At 43.3% G+C, this 22,246-nt stretch overlaps 1 protein-coding gene and 1 long non-coding RNA gene across 3 annotated transcripts in view; one reads left to right on the top strand and one right to left on the bottom strand.

Moving 5' to 3' along the window:
* Window positions 1–1,598, bottom strand: part of LRPAP1 (LDL receptor related protein associated protein 1) — a 142,872-nt gene extending 141,274 nt beyond the window's left edge. The window contains exon 1 of the mRNA XM_078678538.1: window positions 1,227–1,598. Coding sequence (XP_078534664.1) covers window positions 1,227–1,400 — 174 coding nt within the window. The 5' untranslated portion in view covers window positions 1,401–1,598. The remainder of the gene's footprint in view (window positions 1–1,226) is intronic.
* Window positions 1–22,246, top strand: part of LOC144821843 (uncharacterized) — a 427,743-nt gene that overhangs the window by 217,511 nt on the left and 187,986 nt on the right. The gene's annotated exons all lie outside the window — the stretch shown is intronic.

The raw sequence follows: 22,246 nt of genomic DNA, 5'->3' as shown, positions 1-22,246 counted from the left end.
TTCCTGAATGACATGCTCAAAACGAATCTGGAGATCAGCTTCGTCAGCCTGGCGACTGAGCACCTAACAGCGAACCTAAAAAGTAAAGAAGAAAGAGAACTCCTAGACCTACTTCTTACAGCGGCCCTCAAAATGATCCTAACGAACTGGAAAAACACAGCCAAAGCAAGCTTTAAAACATGGATCAACTGGATTACCTTCCTGAGGGGAGCAGACAACATTACAGGCACCTTCTCGAAAGAACACACAGCCAAGCTGCACATGTGGGACCCGCTTGATGAGCTCCTGAGGACGACCCAATAAAGGACAATCCCCCCCCCCCCTCTTTTCTCTTCTTTTCTTTTCTTCTCCAGTGGAGGGAGAACAATAGATATATATGACCGCCAACTGTGTACCTATATCTGTATATATATATTTTTGTACGACCTTCTTTTGTATACCAATAAAAATTTCTAATAATAAAAAATGTCTGAGCTGAAATGTCAAGGCACAGAAGTAAATTCACTGGAGTTCAGACTGACACTACGTTCAATATCATGTGTTATGTGATATATAAAAAGTATACCTTTGCAAACAGAGGCAGGCATGAGAATACGCTTCATGCAGGGCCTCTAGAGGATAAATATGAAGCCTGCGAGAACATATGAAAGATGGAGAAGTGCTGCAACATGAAGAATGTAGCACTGCAAATAATATTCTGCGTACTGCTAGAAGTGTCCTTAAGTTTGCAGGAGAAAGGGGAGACTAACTCCAAACTCTGGAGAGTTGGCATTTCCAGCACTCCCCAAAAGTGTAACTCGCAGGTCATGTGGCATAACACCCTTTGCTTTTTTCGCTGACTTATGTAGCGCTTAGGACTATACATCAGGGCATCTAAGCCTTGAAATAACTGGAGTTCCTATTACACTAATTACAGGCGGTCAATATACTTGGAAACATCCAAAATATCAATTTAGACAAGTTACTACTCAAGACACGCATATGTGATGCCAAAACTACGTGCTGAATGATGCATTTGGAAAAGGGCGCTCGTTTACTTCTACGACTGTCCTCGTTTACTAACTAGCAGCGCCGTGCATTACGTTCAGCATTAACGAGGAGCACGGACACCTGTGCGGACAGCACACCCAAATAAAACCGCTTTCCTTTTCTCATTGGCATATCTCTGAACTAAGCTATTTTCCCAATGTTGCACCACAGTCTATGTTACTCTTGGAAAGACTCACCCTTTGCGCCTTCTCCCAGACCTGGTTCAGTTTTACAATCCGAAACTCGCCCGTCTCACCAGGATTCATTCGGTTATCATTAAGTTCTTTGGAATATTTTCCGCCGCCTCCTGCAAAAATGCCTAGTGGCAAACAAGAGCACAGGAACGACAGGGTGTACCACGAAGCAAACATGTCCTGCGTTGCGAGAATCTAAAAGAGAAGCAACTGCTTCCTTCTCAAAACTGGTATGTGTGACTTTCACCGAAAATTGTGCAATTTAACTAACTTAAAATAGCTAACGTTGCAACACTGTTTAACAGCTGTAAGGTTGTTTGGGAATCTCAGGAGCACTAGCACCGCTCTATAGCGTTCATATACAAGTCATTCTCTGATTGGTCACTCCAGAGACAGTTCGGGATTGGCTATTGAAAACCCTCTATTGATTGGTTATTGTTGCCGTCCCATTCTTTTCTGATGAGGACCGTATTATAGAAAAGTGCGTGCTGACTGAGCAGTAATCAAATTAAAGTAGTTAATTGTTTCAAGCCAGCTGTATCAGAGATACTATGAACCGCTGTATTCTCTTACGGTACCCGATTGAAAAGAGTCGTGTTAAAACGGCGATACATTTAATTTCTCGTATCAAATTCATGCCTCTCAACCTTTCAATTAAGCTTCAAAGGGAAGAAAGAGGTCAACATCTGTTTATTGTTTAACAAGTCAGAACTATGAGACACGATATATATTTGAAGATGTTGCTGAGCCGTGAGTATGTCCTTCCCCAACCTCCTTTAAAAAATACTGAATTTACAAATGTATTTGTTTCCACCTCTAAGGGATATCCATCGGTCCAATATCCGAACTAGCAAAAACACTTAACGTGGAACACTAAGTTTTATTGAAACTTGGGGGCTTATTTACAAGCCCCTTGCGCCACTTTTGCGTCACTTTTCCCATGTTAAAAGTGACACAAAAGTGGCGCAAGGGGCTTGTAAATCTGCCCCTTGATTTATAGACAATCATGTTCAGATTTTTTATTCCCACCAGATCTTACTTCTCATTCTGATGTCAAGGCTTCTCTAATATGTTGTGATTGTAGCACTGTCCGGAGGTGGTAACCCAATGGAAGTGGTAGTCTACCATTACAAACACATACTTCTTATGAGCCTTAGATAAGTTAATGGCACAACTTGTTCCAGGGTTAGAAGAATCTTCTACTGGGAAGGGGGAGCTTTGCAGACAGATTTAGTTTTGTCACTTCCACCACACGCTTAACGATCCCTTACCTCATTCTTAACTATGGCATCCATGTTGGGAAACCAGTACTGCTCTACTCTTGGCCATGTTTCTTCCCAAATGTCCACAACACATGCAAACATATCAATAGGTAGTACAATATTATCAGCTTTGGAAACTAAGTTATCTTTGATAGACAATTAATTTAACTTTCCAATTATCAGGTAATTATTTGCATTTACCTGGTCACCCATTCAATATCTTCTGTACTAAAGTTAGGTTTTTGTCTCTCGCTACACTTTGTTCCGATGCCTCCTTTATGATGGTAGTGATAACAACAATTAATGCAGCCTCTTCTAGTAATCTTGTCCCATCTTTACAATCATCCGCAGGCATGCAGAACAGGCAGTCAGCAGAATGATTGTTTGTCCCAGGGATATTTTATACCCTGAAGTTGTAATTTTGTAAGCCTAAAACACACTTGGGAATGTGTGGTGTTGTTCTTTCAATGCTCTAGGTGGTTAACATTGACAGTTTGTGATCCGTCCACATTGTAGAGGCAACCCTCAAAGACAGAATTTAAAATAGTTGATTGCTCAGTAGCACACCAATGCCTCTTTTTCCAGTGTCGAGGTGACCGCTTACCAATAGGCTGCAATCAGCAGGCACACCCATGTCATGTGTAAGTAATCCACATCTCTCAGGGCGCACCAAGGGCAATTCTAGTCGTCAATGCTGCTTATAACATTCAGATTGTGGGGTGTTAAGTATGTGGTGTGTACATATTTGAAATGTGTGTATTGGAACCTGGTGTTTTTGGAGACCAGTCTAGGGTGCTCTAGTTTAGAACTGCATCCCATTCAGTATTTCTAGGGTCTCTCCCGACTACAGTCCCCCACTACACTCACAACCTCGACAGGGGTGGTGTTAGACCTGGCATTCTTGGCAGGGTTTCCCCTGACTTTTTGCCTCTACCTCCTATGTTTTTGATGCTGTGCTGGATTTCGTTTCTGCTCGCTTAGATGCTTTGGGCACTTTGCCACTGCTGATCAGTGTCAAAGTGCAAGTGCTCCCTGTGTATATTATGGATGTGATTAGTTCTCCATGAACTGGGGTGGTGTGGAGTGCAAAAAAACGATGGATTTAGGCCCAGATCTCTGTACTGGGGTGAATGTATGACATTGTTCTGCATTCTGTCCATCAACTGTTGTTTTTGCATTTGTCACCCTGAGTGGGATGGGTATGCTCAGACGTGAGTCCCATGCTCTCTACACCACTGGAGTCAAGCTATCCTGGCTGAAGACGGCTGATAGCCAGAAACCGGTCCTAGGAAGCTTGATTCCGTTCCAGGAAAGACATGGATTGGCAGTTCGGGCTGGACTGTTCCCATGAGGCACAGGGTCACGGCTGATTTGCATATGGCCATGTCTGAACTGGGGTGGTGTGGAGTGCAAAAAAACGATGGATTTAGGCCCAGATCTCTGTACTGGGGTGAATGTATGACATTGTTCTGCATTCTGTCCATCAACTGTTGTTTTTGCAGTTCTCCATGATTGGCATATTTGTTTTACTAGTAAGGTCCCTAGTAAAGTGCACTGAGTGTGCCAGGGCTGGTAATCCAAATGCTACTAGTGGGCTTGCAGCACTGATTGTGCCACCCACATGAGTAGCCCTAAAGAGAGGCCTCAGGCCTGCTAATGCAGTTCCTGCGCGCAGTTTGTTAACTGCCATGTCCCCTCACAAGTGCACCCACTTGCCAGGCCCTACCCTTCCCTTTCTGTGCACATTGGACACCCCTATAGCAGGCCCAAGGTACCTCCCTGGGCAGGGTGCAGTGTATGGGAAAGGTAGGACATGTGCTGATGTGTGTAACATGTCCTGATAGTGAAATACTGCCAATTTCGTTTTTCACTATTGAAAGGCCATCTTGCCCATAGGACAGAATGGGGAATGCTGTGTAACATTTTACCAGCATATCTTCCCATAGGGATAAGATGGAGAGATGGAGTTTAGTATGCCTGCACTCAGAACTTAATAACACACCTTTTAGTGGAGGTGGTTTTCAAATTGCTTGTTTGAAAACAGCACTTTTAGAAAGTGGCTGTTTTCTTTATTCAACCTTCCTTTGTGCCTCTGACTGTTTGTGGACTGACTGCCTGCCTCTGGAAGTGACTGGGGTTGGGAAAGTGCCATGGCCCCAGGAGGCTGGGTGAGTCAGCACTAGGCTGAATAGACGAATCTGCTTTTGGAGTGGTGGGGGAGTAGCACCTGTACCTGACTGGGACTGTGCCTGCCCTCCACAAAAGACTGGCTCCACCTCCTGCGGTGTGGCTGAGCCCCCAAGCCCTCATGACAAAGGAAGAAGTTGTGTACTTGCAGAGTGTGCCCAGAACTGGTTTGGACCGGGTTCAGAGCCCCTTACACAAAGAGACATTTTGGAGTATTAATATTAGAGCTGAAACCAAACCACAGAATTTTAGATCATCCTGAAATCAAGAGGAACCTTTGCCAAGTAGAAGAGTGGGAGAAACTGAGAAGAAGGACTGCCCTTGCTGTGTGTTCTGGGGCTGATTTGCTGTTGCTATTCTGCCAAGGGAAGGAGAAGGACTTTGCTGTGTGATGTGTCCCCTGCTTGAAGAAGATCTCCAAGGGACTGAGGAGAGCTGGCCTCCTGTTGTGGAAACTCAGGAACACCAAAGTTTCCAAGATCCTCATTAGGATGTGTGTGTGTGTCTGGGCACATCTTGTAACCTTTGTGAAGCCTGCATTGCTCGAGAGTGCTTTGATCCCCAAGATTGTCCCTACGACGCTGTGGGCGTGTGTCTGTGCACGGCTCATGACCTCTGAGAAACTTGCACATCTTGAAATTGTTTTGTTACCCAAAAGCGGCTCTGCGACGCTGTGAGTGTGTGTCGGTGCACAGCTGGCGGCCTTGGGGAAGTTTGCAGAAGCCACGATCAACTAGTAGCCGTCACCACCGCTGGCCCAAGTCGTCAGCAAGATCGTGATCGCCAGAAGAAGGAGCCGGCGGAAGCAGGATCAGCTGCGAGGCGTCGCCTAGCAACCGCCTAGCATCCGGGACACCTCCGATGCTCAGCTGCCCAGCAGGATGTCAGCTTCGCCGCTGAGTGAGTGAGGCTGCGCTCCAACTAGGAAGGAGCTGCCCCACTCCGCCGTGCAGGGTAGGGAGGATCGGCGAGCCAGAGTCCTGAGGAGCCTCGAGCCAGTGTCCATCTCGTCTCCCAGGTAACGCTCAGAGCTGTGCGCTCGAACCGCTATTTAGGGTGCTGCCGGGGAACTGTTTGAGATCTTATCCTGATTGCAGCTCACACTGGCATAACGGAGAGTTGCGATACTGGGGGCCCTTTTCTTCTCTCACTGTTATTTGAGCATCTGAGGGCATATTTCTTTGGTAACAGACCCCAGAGTCTGCACGAACCATTCGAGAAACAGAGGGGGCACTGCACAGCAGTGCAAGGGAGATCGGTGCCTATGAGATTACAAATTGCTTAAGTAAATACAGAATCTACACAGTTATTTTTTTTGGTATAATAACCTTCTCAAAGCCATTTTACGAAAAACCTCTAATGGTGTATGTTGGATTTGTTTTGTCGTTTTGGTCTTGTCAAGTGTAGATAAAGATACCTTTATTTTTCTAAACTGGTGTGGTGTCCATTTGTGGGCGTTATCACTGTGTTACTGTGAGGGTTGGTACAATACTTAACACATTGCCTTGGGGATAAGCCTGTCAGCTCGTGCCAAGCTACCAAGGGGGTGAGCAGGGGTTATCTAGAGTGTGATTCCCTCTTACAATACAATGGACCAGGTGAATGAGTGTTAATTGCGCTGGGGTATGAGAATAGTTAGAATTCTCAGTCTATCAGGAGCTCAAAGGATAAGGTTGCGGTGACCCACCATCAACCCAAATGGGTAATGTTCACACAAAACCACATATAGAAAATAAACAAAATATATCCTGAGCTAGACAAAAGTACATCAATACAAGTAAACAGATTCCAAAAGATGAGTGATCTTCATATCTTCCTTTAATAATGCTGTTTTTCTTCATAAAACACACTAGCCGCCAACATGTGTTTCGTCTTGGTGAAGTTAGCCATAGACTTCTTCAGGGCTAGAATATTGTAATATACATGATCAGAAACAACTAAATTCATAAATTACAATACAATATAATCACTAGCAACCGCTAATACACACCTCAATTGTGCCCTATCGTTAATTTCCTAGTGGCTGAGTGTACATACAAAACCTCCTAGTAAGTTGTCTTTTGATACTGTATCAAACAGTGTAATAACACGCCAAACACCTACAAGAGTACAAGCTAAGATCTACCTTCTTTTATAAACAATGAGTAATAAAATTCAAGCAATAGACCCATAATCTGTGCTTTATAACGCCAATTGTTTACCATGCTTTTCAAACAAAGTAAACTACTTCCGTGGTAATCGTTAGTTCCAAGAAGGAGAAAGGCAGACATGAAAAGTCCACTCTGTGTCTCAAACACATACAGGAAACACCATAAGTGAATAAAATATAAGGAATTAATTGTGAAGATCGCACAAAAAACCAAAGTGTATAAACATATTAATAAAAGTGTAGAGAAGAATCGTAGGAAAAAATTAGCAGGTAAATGTGCAGACCAAGTAGAACACCAAAAATCTCTTTTTATGTTCCTAATAAAAAAATAATAAGCTCACCAATAGCTAGGATCAAATAGAACTCTCCATAGTTTGTGAGAGCACTTAAAAGATAATCTATAATCAAAAGAATTAATGTAAGGAAAAAAGCACTCAATTTATCCGGTTAAAAATTGTGTATGATAACCAATAAATGTACTGAGAGCCACTCACTAGTTTATCGGAGGCTCCTGATTCAACCTGAATGACGAATTTCCAATTGTGTATTCCTCTGTAATCAGCCCCCGGTATCCTATTATATAGAGAAACCTGACGTAATTATTGTAACTGTTCATTAGCTCTAGATAGAATCAATAAAGATATTTCAGTCCGTCCATAAGCACATAATAATCACCAAGATTAATATAAGTACTGCGTTCTCTCTTCATAAATAAATTGAGTTCCTTAGCCTAAAATTAATTGGTGTCAAATATCTCAACCTAAACAGTAAGATGTTGGCGTCAGGGCAAGGTGAAGCCAGAAATCACGAATAGTCATTAGTTAATATCTAGCCTTAATCTCGATGTTAGCAGTCGGTATACGTAACAGTAAGCACAACAAAAATGTTGCCAGACCCATATTCATTGGAAGCATAGCCATACTTCATGAATTAGTTAAATCAAATATTTCATGCTTCAGGCCGAAAATTACAACATTTGGGAGTGATAATTCCTCCCCAGGGGATAGCAAGGCAAACCCCCAGCACTCCCCAAAGTAAATGCATCGCATGCATCCAAAAACCAAAAATGCGCCGGTCCCCCGCATTCAAACATGACAGTGTGGGGGTGGTCGTGCCAAGTGCCGTGACCAAAATAAAGGCTAACCAAACACTCAAGAAATCTATATCACAGTTCCACTGACACTCACCTTAAATTTCGAGAAAAAGACATGCAGAGTGAGTGAGCCGTGGCGTGTAGCACTCGTGCCATATTAGTGCAGTCCTTAAGTATTAGTCTCCTTCTAATAAAAATAGTTGTAGGACTCAGACGAGGTATTACGATACATCTCCTCGTAACGATATAACTACAAAACGGCCAGCTACGGTCCAATCTAAGATATTTTTTGGACTGTAGGATATTCAAGGCAGAGCCTGAAGCTGTGTCATTGTAGTGGCCTTGCTTAGATGCAGCATTGTTCTCGATGAATATTCTGTCTGCAATATATGAAAACGTGTCGGCCATCTTAGCTTGGGAATAGAGAGTTAATCATTAAATACTCAATTTTCAACATCAGAAACCTAAATTGTCACATAAGTTCTGCATGTCTCTATTAACATATATCTGGTCTCACCACATAATAGTATTCAAATAACGCTATTAAAAATTTTCAGTGACACCTTGCTCTAAAGTAATCCTGAGTGCAGATGACTATTATAAATAAACCGACACCAGTAAAAGGGAAGCACGTTCTTCGATATGCCCTCAATATTGTATGTTCTGATTCTTCACGTGCAACAATTAGTATTAAGACCCAAGGGTTTAAAAATTGAGGAAAGTGTTTAAGTTAAGGATAGAAATAGAACAAATAAAAATCAAAATTCATTAGGTATCTTTCAAAAGGAGGAAAAGCAACAATGAATCAAGCATGTGACATTAGAAGTTCTATTACAAGATCCTTATTGACAACACTACTGATTGTACTTATAAAGTCTCACATTTCTCCAATACACAGTTAACAACAATTTAACTATTGTTACAATATAGCCATCTTTTATACATATAAATTCTCCAGTTCCATTAGTTTGACAGAAATTATTTCTACAAATGTACTTTCACATTAGAACAATAATACTCCCATGAGTTGTTTAGTCAAAGCAAGTGTAAGTTTAAACTTAATATGTGCCCCAAGATTATAATAGGAGGACACATGTGTTATGGTTAAAGTGAACAGTCTTAGAGTTTATATCAAATAAACATGCAGATATCTACTAGACTCATTCCTCTTTATTGATGTGTCTCAGAAAAGCACTTCATCGATGTACCCCAAAGGATACAATCCTCAAATCATGTAGATACGAGCCTAGTTCTAATAGTCTTTCTATGTTGTCAACCTAGAAAGTACTGTAATTCATTATCAAAATGTAAGCCCCTTTCTACTGCATGCATTCGCTTAACCCAGCGTGCTTCTTGTTGTCTTAGTTTCAATTCACGGTTGCCACCTCTGATGTCCATAGGCATCATCTCAATTGCGTGAAAAGATAACGTTAAATGTTCAGTCTGAGATTTACATTCAATGGCATGCGCTGCTATTGGGTATCTTGCGTCCCTATCTTTCAGAGCCCTGAAATGTTCAGCAACACGATCTTTAAGTTTGCTAATGGTGCTTCCTATATATACTTTATTGCACCTGCACAACACTGCATATATTACATAGGTCGTGTTACAATCTATATGTGTTTTAATATGGAATGCTTTAGAGTCATTATAACTAAAATGTCGTGTTCCATGTAAAGACAGTCTGCACATGCTGCAATTTCAAAACATTCCATGGCAACCGTGAATTGAAACTAAGACAACAAGAAGCACGCTGGATTATTCGAATGCATGCGGTAGAAAGGGGCTTACATTTTGATAATGAATTACAGTACTTTCTAGGTTGACAACATAGAAAGACTATTAGAACTAGGCTCGTATCTACATGATTTGAGGATTGTATCCTTTGGGGTACATCGATGAAGTGCTTCTGAGACACATCAATAAAGAGGAATGAGTCTAGTAGATGTCTGCATGTTTATTTGATATAAACTCTAAGACTGTTCGCTTTAACCATAACATATGTGTCCTCCTATTATATTCTTGGGGCACATATTAAGTTTAAACTTACACTTGCTTTGACTAAACAACTCATGGGAGTATTATTGTTCTAATGTGAAAGTACATTTGTAGAAATAATTTCTGTCAAACTAATGGAACTGGAGAATTTATATGTATAAAAGATGGCTATATTGTAACAATAGTTAAATTGTTGTTAACTGTGTATTGGAGAAATGTGAGACTTTATAAGTACAGTCAGTAGTGTTGTCAATAAGGATCTTGTAATAGAACTTCTAATGTCACATGCTTGATTCATTGTTGCTTTTCCTCCTTTTGAAAGATACCAAATGAATTTAGATTTTTATTTGTTCTATTTCTATCCTTAACTTAAACACTTTCCTCAATTTTTAAACCCTTGGGTCTTAATACTAATTGTTGCACGTGAAGAATCAGAACATACAATATTGGGGGCATATCGAAGAACGTCCTTCCCTTTCACTGGTGTCGGGTTATTTATAATAGTCATCTGCACTCAGGATTACTTTAGAGCAAGGTGTCACCGAAAATTTTTAATAGCGTTATTTGAATACTATTATGTGGAGAGACCAGATATATGTTAATAGAGACATGCAGAACTTATGTTACAATTTAGGTTTCTGATGTTGAAAATTGAGTATTTGATGATTAACTCTCTATTCCCAAGCTAAGATGGCCGACACGTTTTCATATATTGCAGACAGAATATTCATCGAGAACAATGCTGCATCTAAGCAAGGCCACTACAATGACATCGCATCGGGCTCTGCCTTGAATATCCTACAGTCCAAAAAATATCTTAGATTGGACCGTAGCTGGCCGTTTTGTAGTTATATCGTTATGAGGAGATGTATCGTAATACCTCGTCTGAGTCCTACAACTATTTTTATTACAAGGAGACTAATACTTAAGGACTTCACTAATATGGCGCGAGTGCTACACGCCAAGGCTCACTCACTCTGCACGTCTTTTTCTCTAAATTTAAGGTGAGTGTCAGTGGAACTGTGATATAGATTTCTTGAGTGTTTGGTTAGCCTTTATTTTGGTCACGGCACTTGGCACGACCACCCCACACTGTCATGTTTGAATGTGGGGGACCGGCACATTTTTGGTTTTTGGATGCATTTACTTTGGGGAGTGCTGGGGGTTTGCCTTGCTATCCCCTGTGGAGAAATTATCACTCCCAAATGTTGTAATTTGTGGCCTGAAGCATGAAATATTTGATTTAACTAATTCATGAAGTATGGCTATGCTTCCAATGAATATGGGGCTGGCAACATTTTTGTTGTGCTTACTGTTACGTATACCGACTGCTAACATCGCGATTAAGGCTAGATATTAACTAATGACTATTCGTGATTTCTGGCTTCACCTTGCCCTGACGCCAACGTCTTACTGTTTAGGTCGAGATATTTGACACCTATTAATTTTAGGCTAAGGAACTCAATTTATTTATGAAGAGAGAATGCAGTACTTATATTAATCTTGGTGATTATTATGTGCTTATGGACGGACTGAAATATCTTTATTGATTCTATCTAGAGTCAATGAACAGTTACAATAATTGCGTCGGGTTTCTCTATATGATAGGATACCGGGGGCTGATTACAGAGGACTACACAATTGGAAATTCGTCATTCACGTTGAATCAGGAGCCTCCGATAAACTAGTGAGTGGCTTTCAGTACATTTATTGGTTATCGTACACAATTTTTAACCGGATATATTGAGTGCTTTTTTCCTTACATTAATTCTTTTGATTATAGATTATCTTTTAAGTGCTCTCACGAACTATGGAGAGTTCTATTTGATCCTAGGTATAGGTGAGTTTATAATTTTTTTATTAGGAACATAAAAAGAGATTTTTGGGGTTCTACTTGGTCTGCACATTTACCTACTAATTTTTTCCTACGATTCTTCTCTACACTTTCATTAATATGGTTATACACTTTCGTTTTTTGTGCGGTCTTCGCAACCAATTCCTTATATCTTATTCACTTATGGTGTTTCCTGTATGTGTTAGAGACACAGAGTGGACTTTTCATGTCTGCCTTTCTCCTTCTTGGAACTAACGATTACCACTGAAGTAGTTAACTTTGTTTGAAAAGCATGGTAAACAATTGGCGTTATAAAGCACAGATTATGTGTCTATTGCTTGAATTTTATTACTCATTGTTTATAAAAGAAGGTAGATATTAGCTTGTACTCTTGTAGGTGTTTGGCGTGTTATTACACTGTTTGATACAGTATCAAAAGACAACTTACTAGGAGGTTTTGTATGTACACTCAGCCACTAGGAAATTAACGATTGGGCACAATTGAGGTGTGTATTAGCGGTTGCTAGTGATTATATTGTATTGTAATTTATGAATTTTGTTGTTTCTGATCATGTATATTACAATATTCTAGCCCTGAAGAAGTCTATGGTTAACTTCACGAAGACGAAACACGTGTTGGCGGCTAGTGTGTTTTAAGAAGAAAAACAGCATTAATAAAGGAAGATATGAATTTAACTCATCTTTTGGAATCTGTTTACTTGTATTGATGTACTTTTGTCTAGCTCAGGATATATTTTGTTTATCTTCTATATGTGATTCCCCCTTACCCTGACTAGAACCAAGGGTTCCTATTTGGTCAAGGTACCTACATCTGCCAACTAGAGACCCCCAATTCTAACAGGTGGCAACACCATAGCCAGCAGTGACCGATATAACCAGGAGACAAGGCTATAACCCCCACCAAACTAAGTAGTATTCGCAGTGTTTCATGAGCTCCTTGTGATGATCCTCCCACATGGTCCCCAATGAGTGTCTCAGGGCCACATATACCAGGAACTGTGAATTTGGGAGCCCGTCCTCACTGCCATACCATTAGTGTCTTTCTTGGTCTCTTGGAGCGCCTCCCCATCTGCTCAGGCAGTGTGCATTCTGCACTTGTGGGTATGAACAGCACCTTTCAGGGTGGTGAGCTCAGATTCGAGGGCCCTCTGCACCTCCACAACTTTGGGGAGACAGTGTCACCTAACCACCACCATAAATGCCTCCTACTCGGTGCTCACTGATTATGTTGTATGGTGATTAACCCAAAAGTACTCTCGAATGGCTTCCTCTGGCGGGTCAGCAAATGTAGGAACTTGTAAAAAGTACACAGGTAGTCTTAACGTGGGGATCGGAGACACATGTGCACCTCACTGTAACCTGCAGCAGCTGGTGGTTAGGATCTGTTAGGGTGCAGCACAGATACTCAGCGTTAGTGACCACTCCAGCAAGTCTATGGGAGCAGAGTATCATGTCAAGTTGCACATGCTAGATTGGAGAATTAAAGGAGTATTCTGTATGCCTTGCATTCCTGTTGCCCCAGTTGTCTATCAGCTCCCAGGTGTTAATCCATGAAGTGAAGTCTTGGGCTAACTTGAAGTGGGGCGATCCAGCCATTGATGGTGTGGAGAGGTCCAGCTGAACATCTGTCATGCAGTTAAAGCCCCTGCCCACTATGCATGACCTCCCGATTGCTCCCCGAAAGCAGAGGCACCAGAAATGCAAAGAAGCGATTCTGCACAGTCTTTGGGGCATAAATGCTGCCAGTATTTGGGCTACGTCCAAAGTCCTCATGAGTATTACATATCATCACTCCCTGGGTGCACTGTATCCTTTGTAAATGGGACTCCGGGCGGAGCCAGATAAGAGCTCATCCGGCAAATAAAGAGTATTCGGTGGTATAGAGCTGACTCCTCCAGCATTGCTGCAACCTAGTCATGTCAAGTGCATTTCTTGGACGAAGTCTATATCTATTACTTGTTGCTTAATGAAGGCCAGGACTCTATGCCTCTTAGTCACCACCCCTCTCACATTCCACCAGATACATGAGTAAGTGTTTATATGATGTGTAAAAGCAGGCCCATGTATGTGTGGAGGGCACTATCTGGTACATGGGAGGAATCAAAAAGATAAATAGGGATAGGCAGGCTGCATGTATTGGGTAAGGTGGGCATAACTAGAACTCTCTCAACTTCCCAGGACAGTCCAGCAACAGACAGATATCCAATATACTAGTATAAACCAAACCAGTATAAGCCAAAGCAAAAGTCAAGTTGATTCTCCATATCTATTCCGATTATGGACAATTGTTGGGTGTGCTTAGCACTAGTCCACTAAGGTCCCCTCTGTCACCCACCGTCAGGCACTCAAAGTCAGGCACTCAAAGTGTTACTTACTCTGCCTCTACCTATCGTGGCTGGCCACATGGTTCACCCCACTCATAAGCTCCCCATCACCCCATGCCCCCATACCTCAGTCCGAGTCAGCCATATAGTCCCCTCCATCATCATTTCCCTTTGCAGGGTTGTTCTTCATCATCATTCTGCATTCTTGGCGCCAGCCATGTCCTCCTTAATTTCCCCTCCTGAGTGGTGTCTAGAAACGACCCTGCTGGCGCCCCACTCCTGGAGCTCCATGCCAAGGTTGTGACTGTGTTTGCTGTTTCAACAGCCTCTAGTTGTCCCTGTGCCGCCTGGTGCTGGGACAGCCTCCCCGCTTCAGATCCATCTTGCCTCCGTCTCGTCCTATGATTGGGGGCGGTGGGTGCTGTAACACCACACCATCCGCACCTAGCACTAGTCCACTAAGGTCCCCTCTGTCACCCACCATCAGGCACTTAAAGTCAGGCACTCAAAGTGTTACTTACTCGGCCTCTACCTATCGCGGCTGGCCACAGGGTTCACCCCACTCATAACCTCCCCATCACCCCATGCCCCCATACCTCAGTCCGAGTCAGCCATATAGTTCCCTCCATCATCATTCCCCTTTGCAGGGTTGCTCTTCATCATAATTCTGTATTCTTGGCGCCAGCCATGTCCTCCTTAATTTCCCCTCCTGAGGGGTGTCTAGAAACGACCCTGCAGGCGTCCTACTCCTGGAGCTCCATGCCAAGGTTGTGAATGTGTTTGCTGTTTTAACAGCCTCTAGTTGTCCTTGTGCCGCATGGTGCTGGGACAGCCTCCCCGCTTCAGATCCATCTTGCCTCAGTCTCCTCCTATGATTGGGGGCGGTGGGTGCTGTAACACCACACCATCTGCACCAGCTTTGTGTCCCTGGGTGGTGGGAGGGTCATGAATGAACAGAGTGCAGTCGTTCACTAGTGCTTTAAGGTGTGTTGGGAACAAAAGCATGTACTTCAGGCCAGCATCCCACAATTCCTTGTTCACTGCCAGGAAAGACACCTTCTACCGTTGGACTGCAAATGTGTAGTCTGGGAAGATTGCTTCTCAACTGTTCTCCACCCAGAGGTTCCCAAGTGCTTGTGCCGTTTGAAAGATAGTGTCTCTGTCTCTGAAGTGGAGAAGGTGGCGACAACCAGTCAGGATGGGCTCCCGAGTGGCGGGCACTGAGCAGGCGCCCAATGGACCCACTCAAATGCATAAAAGAGAGAAAGGTCCTGAGGCGCCACCTCTGTCCTGAGCCAGTTCTCAGGGTAACCAGCCACACGCTTGAAATCTTTGCCCCTTATACCTAAATCCAGTGAGACCATATACATTTTGGTCTTTAATATGTCCCTAGAGGATTTTATGATACTCAGAATATGGCCGAGTGTGATCTTTGCTCCAGATCTGTGCTGCTCTGTCCAGGGTCCCTCTAGCTGTGCCTGACACATCTATCAGGCTCTTACTACTACCCATTGCTGTGGCCTCTTTCAAAAACGGGTGTTCTCTCAGTCATGCAGCTGGTGCGTGTCGAATTAAGTTTCTTGCTGTACTACAAGTCATCGTTATAAAGAAGGGTATACTCAAAATCACTGGGACCTGGGTGTATAGCAGTATAGAAAATGATGGTCTCAGCACAATTGCATCAAAAACAGTGCAAAATTGTATTTAAGAAAATAAATTCAAACTAGAAAACTAAATGGTGCTAGAGTGTTATTTAATCACACCAAACACCTAATGCTCATTAATTCGAACAAGTTTACAACAGACATTAAAAATATCACGTTGGTGTGCCCAACTGAGTGGGGGGGGGGGAGAAGGGGGTGACTTGTGTGAGGTAGTGAGATTGGTGACAAAATGTATACAAATGGTATCACAATCAAATTGTTCAGCATGTTATTCAATGCCACATAATCATAATATACTTCGTAACAGAATACATTACACTCATTTACATAGCCACGTACAACAGAGAGTCACAGTGCAACAATGCGCTGTTGATAATACTGGCATCAATGGTGTGTCGACGTTTCGATCCCTGGGATGATGTAGGTTGATTCTAATCCTAACTAACGGGGTCTTCCTCAGGACAAGAGTGAGGGTGAGAGCAGGGGGACACCTATGGATAGAATACGGGTTGTGTCAGGGATAATAATTAAATTAAGGAGAGGAACAAACCAAAGTGAAAGTCACCATATTTACCGTATAAGATTAGAAATAAAGCCTGATGGGCACCATGTTTCGTCATGGACGATAGGGCTTCGCGAGCTCCAAAGAGTGTGGGCAAGAGTGATAAACACCTGCAAAAGTAAGATGTCTGTCAAAAGGCGGCCTAGTGAAAAGGTCACTGTATTAAAGAGTCCAAAAGGTACTCAAACATACTCACATTAAATCCATACAAATCCTTAGAGGCAGTGTAAATGCTGCTGCAATAGCCGTGGTCAAACCATCGGTCCGGCTGTGAAATTAATCACAAATGATTTCAATAGATTAGATTCAATCAATCTAAAAAGAGAGATAGGAGGAAAATTAAGTGAGGACCCAGGTACATGCATCTGAAAATTAATGTTGTGCATATATACAGTGCCCAGTTAAAAACGACAGATTTACATATGGGCAACGTCCGATATGAAACTCAAGTGTGAACCCTAATTCACTCGACAAAGGAGTCTGACATACCACTAAGCGGCCATACACTGTCAAGGCTTGATTATTATTTTGTAATAGCCCATGGATGCGGCCGGACGCTCACAGAAACGAAGGGCGAAGGTGAATTATTTATGAGTTCGGATTCGCCCCCGGTATGTCAGCCACAGTGTTTCACTTTTGATTGATGGAGTGTTTAGCCACGGGGTCCGTCAGCGGGCCCCTGCTGGTTTTTTACAACGCAGTGCTTGTTCTTTTATGCATGCTAAACACGGCACGGCGCCCAGCGGAGGCGTATCCACTAATTGCACTTTGACTCTGTATAAAAGCTCGAGTCTTTCCTGTTAATAACTCTTTTTAATGCTTTTACCTTTGTCGAGTGAATTAGGGTTCACACATAAGTTTCATATCGGACGTTGCCCCTATGTAAATCTGTCGTTTTTATTTATTTTAGAGGTTTTATATAGCGCTGGCTAGACCCGGAGGTATCAGAGCACTTTACATGAGTGTCAGATCATAGCTGCAGGTTACATTGTTACAAAGGTTACACAATTATTAGAGCTTGGCAAATATAGTTACATGTAAGGTCGAGACAAACAAAAAGGACATATACGTAAGGGGAAAAGCAGGCAAGGGGAGAGATTCAAGGGAAGGGGGCAGGAGCAGGGGAAGTAGACAGAGAATGGAGGAGAGGAAGAGAAGGGGAGGGTGAGAGACACAGTATGGAAAGAGGAGGGGGAGGGTGACTGGGACACAAACCGGTAGACGAGTCAAAGCTGCGTCCAAAGTCCAGTAAGCTGTGATCCCAGGGGAAGTGGTATCACATCCCCATCTATTTTGCGAGAGGCTCTCTTTACGCAGTGGACTTTCTCAGGGGGGTCTCTGAGACTCCATGGCCTACATACTGGATCCTTTCCCAAAAAGGGGAGAGGGAGTGTTTTAACTTCATTTATAACAATAAAAGTTACCAGTTAGCTGTGTGGCCAGTGAGGTTCTTCACAACTCAGGGGTGTGGAATCTAATCAAATATGCTTGTCTATGTGGCAGGTTGCTTCATAAATCTACTTGTCCTGTGTCAGACCCGAAAGGTCCTAGGGACCACCTACTCTCACGTGGTAGCTTGGTGCGAGGCGGGAAGGCACGCCAGAGGCTATGTGTTGAGTAGTTGTGCAATCACACACTCACACTGACCCAGTAAAGCACACTCAATGAAAAGACACCACTCCATGGTCATTAGCAAAAACCAGTATCTTTCTCTACTTCTGGTCAAGGTAGAAAATGCAAAGCTCGCACAGGGTGCAGAATAGACGGTTTCCCTAACTTCAGGATATTACAGATAATGTTTCTGAAGCACATGTTCCCTAAAAGTAACATTTCTTATATTCGTGGTCAACATAGGCACCATTTCTTACGCAGGAGCACACTGAAAGTAACAGTCCTTATGCAGGGGTTAATACAGGGTACACTTCGTATGCAGGGGTGGTGTGAGAGCAATCAACTTATCTCCTGCGGCATATAGGCAATATCAGTGGCCAACCCCCTCAAGCATTGAGGCCCAATCTAATCTGCCACACAGTTTCGATTCCAGTCAGGTTTACATTTGTAAGGCTAACCAATCCCCGACGGAGGCTTGTGGCAGACCCCCCTTTCCCGAGGACACATCAGCAGGGGCAATGGAGGAAGTCCCGGCGGGGCATAGGCCCCAATCTCCCCTCACACTCACCGGCTGGGTCAAGGAGGGTGGCGCTGCTGAAGCCAGGCAGCACCGGGCCTATTTATTGGGGAGCGCACCCTCTCCAAGCAGCCCACTGCTCCGTTCTCTCGGGGCTCTCCCCTGAAGGGGCGGCGGCAAGATTTCCCAGACGTCTTCTAAGCTCTCGCAGGCGGGTAAGCAGAACTTGGGCTCCCGCACGTAGCGGAACCCCTTCAGGGGAAGATTGGGACAGGCTCCGGGCCTCTATCGGCCTTGAGACCCAGGAGCCAATCCCTGCACGGCTCAAAGGGGGCACGGCCAATGACGCGGACAGCGCCCAGGTTGCTAAGCAATGCGTGCTCACTCGCTCCAGCCCCAGCGCGGCCTTTGCAGACACCGCGGCGGCCCTCCCTTCTTCCCGGGGCCGCAGCAGAATTCTGGATCGTGCAACCGTCCTCCTCCTCAGCGCCTGGCCGGCGGTGGTAATACCGGCCACAGCGTCTGTAGCAATTAAAGTCAGAGTCAAGGTACTGAAATGAAGTAAAAGGTTTATTCAATCAGCCCCACATCTAAAGCGGTGCGTAGGTCAGTTAGGCAGAATCATTATGGCAGTTAGGGGAAAAGGAACCGCACCAGGACAGTCTAGAATGTTGGGGAACCAATGGGGAGGGGGGGGGAACAATGGATGCTCTCGCGCAGGAGAGCTGGTAGGCACTACTTGCCTAAGGTTCAGGGGGAACCAGAACTAGGTTACAACACATCTTCCTCTCTTGCGAGTTTTAACAGATAGGCCCAACGTGTGGCAAAGAGAAACATTAGTGCTAAGTTAACTGGTTGACATTAGTCACAAACAAAGTCTTCATAACGTTTAGGTTTGTGGACGGTTCTCCCAAATCTTCCCTTGGCAACAAGGGCATCGGGAACACTTTCTGTGTCAGAATGAGAATCATTACTGGTTCTACCAAACCTACCGCTGAAGCTGTGACCGCCAGACGTGGCTTCAGAGTCAGAGTGGGAGTCACCGTGACAGCTCCGATTTGTAATCGGAGTGCGTGGATTGACACCCTCAGACTGGTCTGATGATTGACAGTCAGCTGAGTCAGTGGCAGGTGGGAGATCGTGTGAACTAGCATTTCTGAACATGGGACCCTGTCCTACCTTGGTTCTATCAACATCAACCCACAAATCTTTGCAGTAGGTCTCATGTCGCAGTTGATTGGAAATATTAGCTCCCTGATGGTATCTTGCCAATCTACTCATGTGCCAAACCTTCCCAACGCTAAGTCTGGCCGCGTTGTTGAACAGTTCATCAATTTGCAATGGAGCGGTGAATCTGCTTTCTCCTTTCCTTACTTTTTTTTCTAAACGAACTTTTACAAGATCGCCAACTTTAAATGAATGTTCTTTCGCACCATGTTTTGAATCATACCATTCTTTGTAATATTTTTGGGCTTTTATTATGTTATTTCTGATTACCTCTGGTGACCATTCAATTTGTTTGGAGTTGGGCATCCATCCAAGGTCAATACTCAGGGGCTGTCTGCTTCTCATAAGCACAAAGGGTGCCTCACGGGTGCTGGCACAAGGAGAAATTCTGAAAGCCCAAATGAGTTTGAACACTTCTTCCTCCCAGTTCAAATTGGCATTTCTAGACAGCTGTATGTGTCCTTTCAAGACACAGTTGAAACGCTCGGTGAGACCATTACCTTCAGGATGATATAATGAAGTGGTGTGATGAGTGATACAGTTTCTCATTAGGAATGATTTGAACGCTTCAGAACAAAATTGTGGACCATTGTCAGTGAGCACAAATTTTGGTAATCCTTCGCTAATGAACAGTTTATCCAAGAAAGATATGATTGTGGAGCTATCTATTTCCGTGACAATTCTTATTCCTGGCCACTTAGAGAAATGATCTATAGCCACTAGAATGTACTTGATCTCTCCATCATGCCCTTCAATGGGCCCGCGATGTCTACACCAATCTTTTCCCAAGCCATCAAGGTGGGTTGAAGTGGAGAAAGAGAGACTTTTGATGTTCTAAGGGTTTTGTCTGAATCACTGCATTCTACACAGTTTCTTATTTGTTTTTCAATTTGCTTGTCAATGCCCGGCCACCAGTAACTGGTTCTGACTCTTTGCTTTGTTTTGGAGATGCCCAGGTGACCAATGTGGCAAAGTTTAAGTATTCTGTCTCTGAGTGTGATGGGGCTATTGCTTTACCAATTCTGTATAACACTCCGTTTTTCAAACTGAGTTCATTTCTTATTTCCCAGTAAATTCTTACGTTGTCACCAAGATGGTGCTTCTCTCGCCACCTGGTGTTCACGAATTTGCATACTTCTTGGAGGGTTGAATCACGAGCCATGTGCTGTTCCCATTCTCCTGCAGATATTCCATCAAAATCTGTGTTGAAGAGTAAAGCCACTTTTTCGTTATCCTCTGATGTATCTGTGCCCTCATTGTGTGGGAGTGGTAGTCTGCTGAGGAAATCTGCAATTTTATTCTTAACTCCTGCCCAATATTCAGAAGAGAATCAATAGTCCAGTAATTTGATAGACATTTTGCTTAGTCGTGGAGAAGCATTTTGCAAACCAGAGGCAGACAGTATTTTGATTAGGGGTTTGTGGTCTGTGCGAAGATGAATGTTGTATCCCCATATGTATGCTCTGAAGTAATTGAGCGCCCATGAACAGGCCAGCATTTCGTGCTCGATTACTGAGTACTTCTCCTCAGCTGGGGTTAGTGACCTAGAGGCAAAAGCTACAACCCATTCATGGTTTGAGGTATCCTTCTGTGCTAGCACTGCACCAATTCCTTTGTTACTAGCATACGTGGTCACAAAGATTTCTGCTTTTGGATCAAATCCTTTGAGAAAGGGAGCGTCGCTTATTTCTTTTTTGATCGTTTCAAAGGTGTTTTGACAATCCATGGACCATTCAAATGTTGTCTTATTTTTCAATAATTGTCTAATACTGTATGTTTTCTCCGAAAAGTTTTTTATGAATTTTGAGTAATACTCGGTCAAACCAAGAAAAGCTCTGACATCATCTTTGCTTGATGGGTAGGGAGCATTGAGAATGGCGTCCACTAAACCCTGTTTAGGTTTGATGCCATCTTTGCTAATGGTGTGCCCCAAATATACTACTTTGTCTTGTGATATTTTACACTTGTCTAATTCAACAGTCAGACCATGCATTTTTAATTTATCAAAAACTTGCCTACGGTGCGTGTCATGTTCCGATTAGTTGCTACCCATGACCAGGATATCGTCTTGGAAGAACCTGATACCATTGACGCCTTCAAAGATGGAAGTCATGACCCTTTGAAAAAGCGCTGCGGCAGAGGCTAAACCAAACGGTACCCTGGTGAACCGATAACAACCAAATGGGGTGATAAATGTGGTGTATTTTTTGCTGTCCACGTGTAGGGGAATTTGGTGATATGCGGATTTTAAATCAATTATAGAAAATACACACATACCATTGGTAGCATTAAACATTTCACATGTGCGTGGCAGGGGATATTGATCAACAATGATATTCTTATTCAGGTCCCTGAGATCGATGCAGAGTCAAATTTTTCCATTGGGACGTTTGACCACCACCAAGGGAGAAACCCACTCCGCGGACTCAACTTCTTCAATTATTCCATCTTTGATAAGTCTATTCAGTTCGACTTGAACATCACTTCTTACTGACACAGGTAAATGTCTTACCTTGTGAATGCATGGGATGGCTGAGTTTTTAAGTTCAATTTTATGTTGAAAACTGTTGAGAA

The sequence above is a fragment of the Lissotriton helveticus genome, chromosome 2_2 (genome assembly GCF_964261635.1).
Source record: "Lissotriton helveticus chromosome 2_2, aLisHel1.1, whole genome shotgun sequence".
Classification (NCBI taxonomy): domain Eukaryota; kingdom Metazoa; phylum Chordata; class Amphibia; order Caudata; family Salamandridae; genus Lissotriton; species Lissotriton helveticus.
Note: the sequence above shows the minus strand (reverse complement) of the source record. Positions and strands in the feature narration are given on the sequence as shown.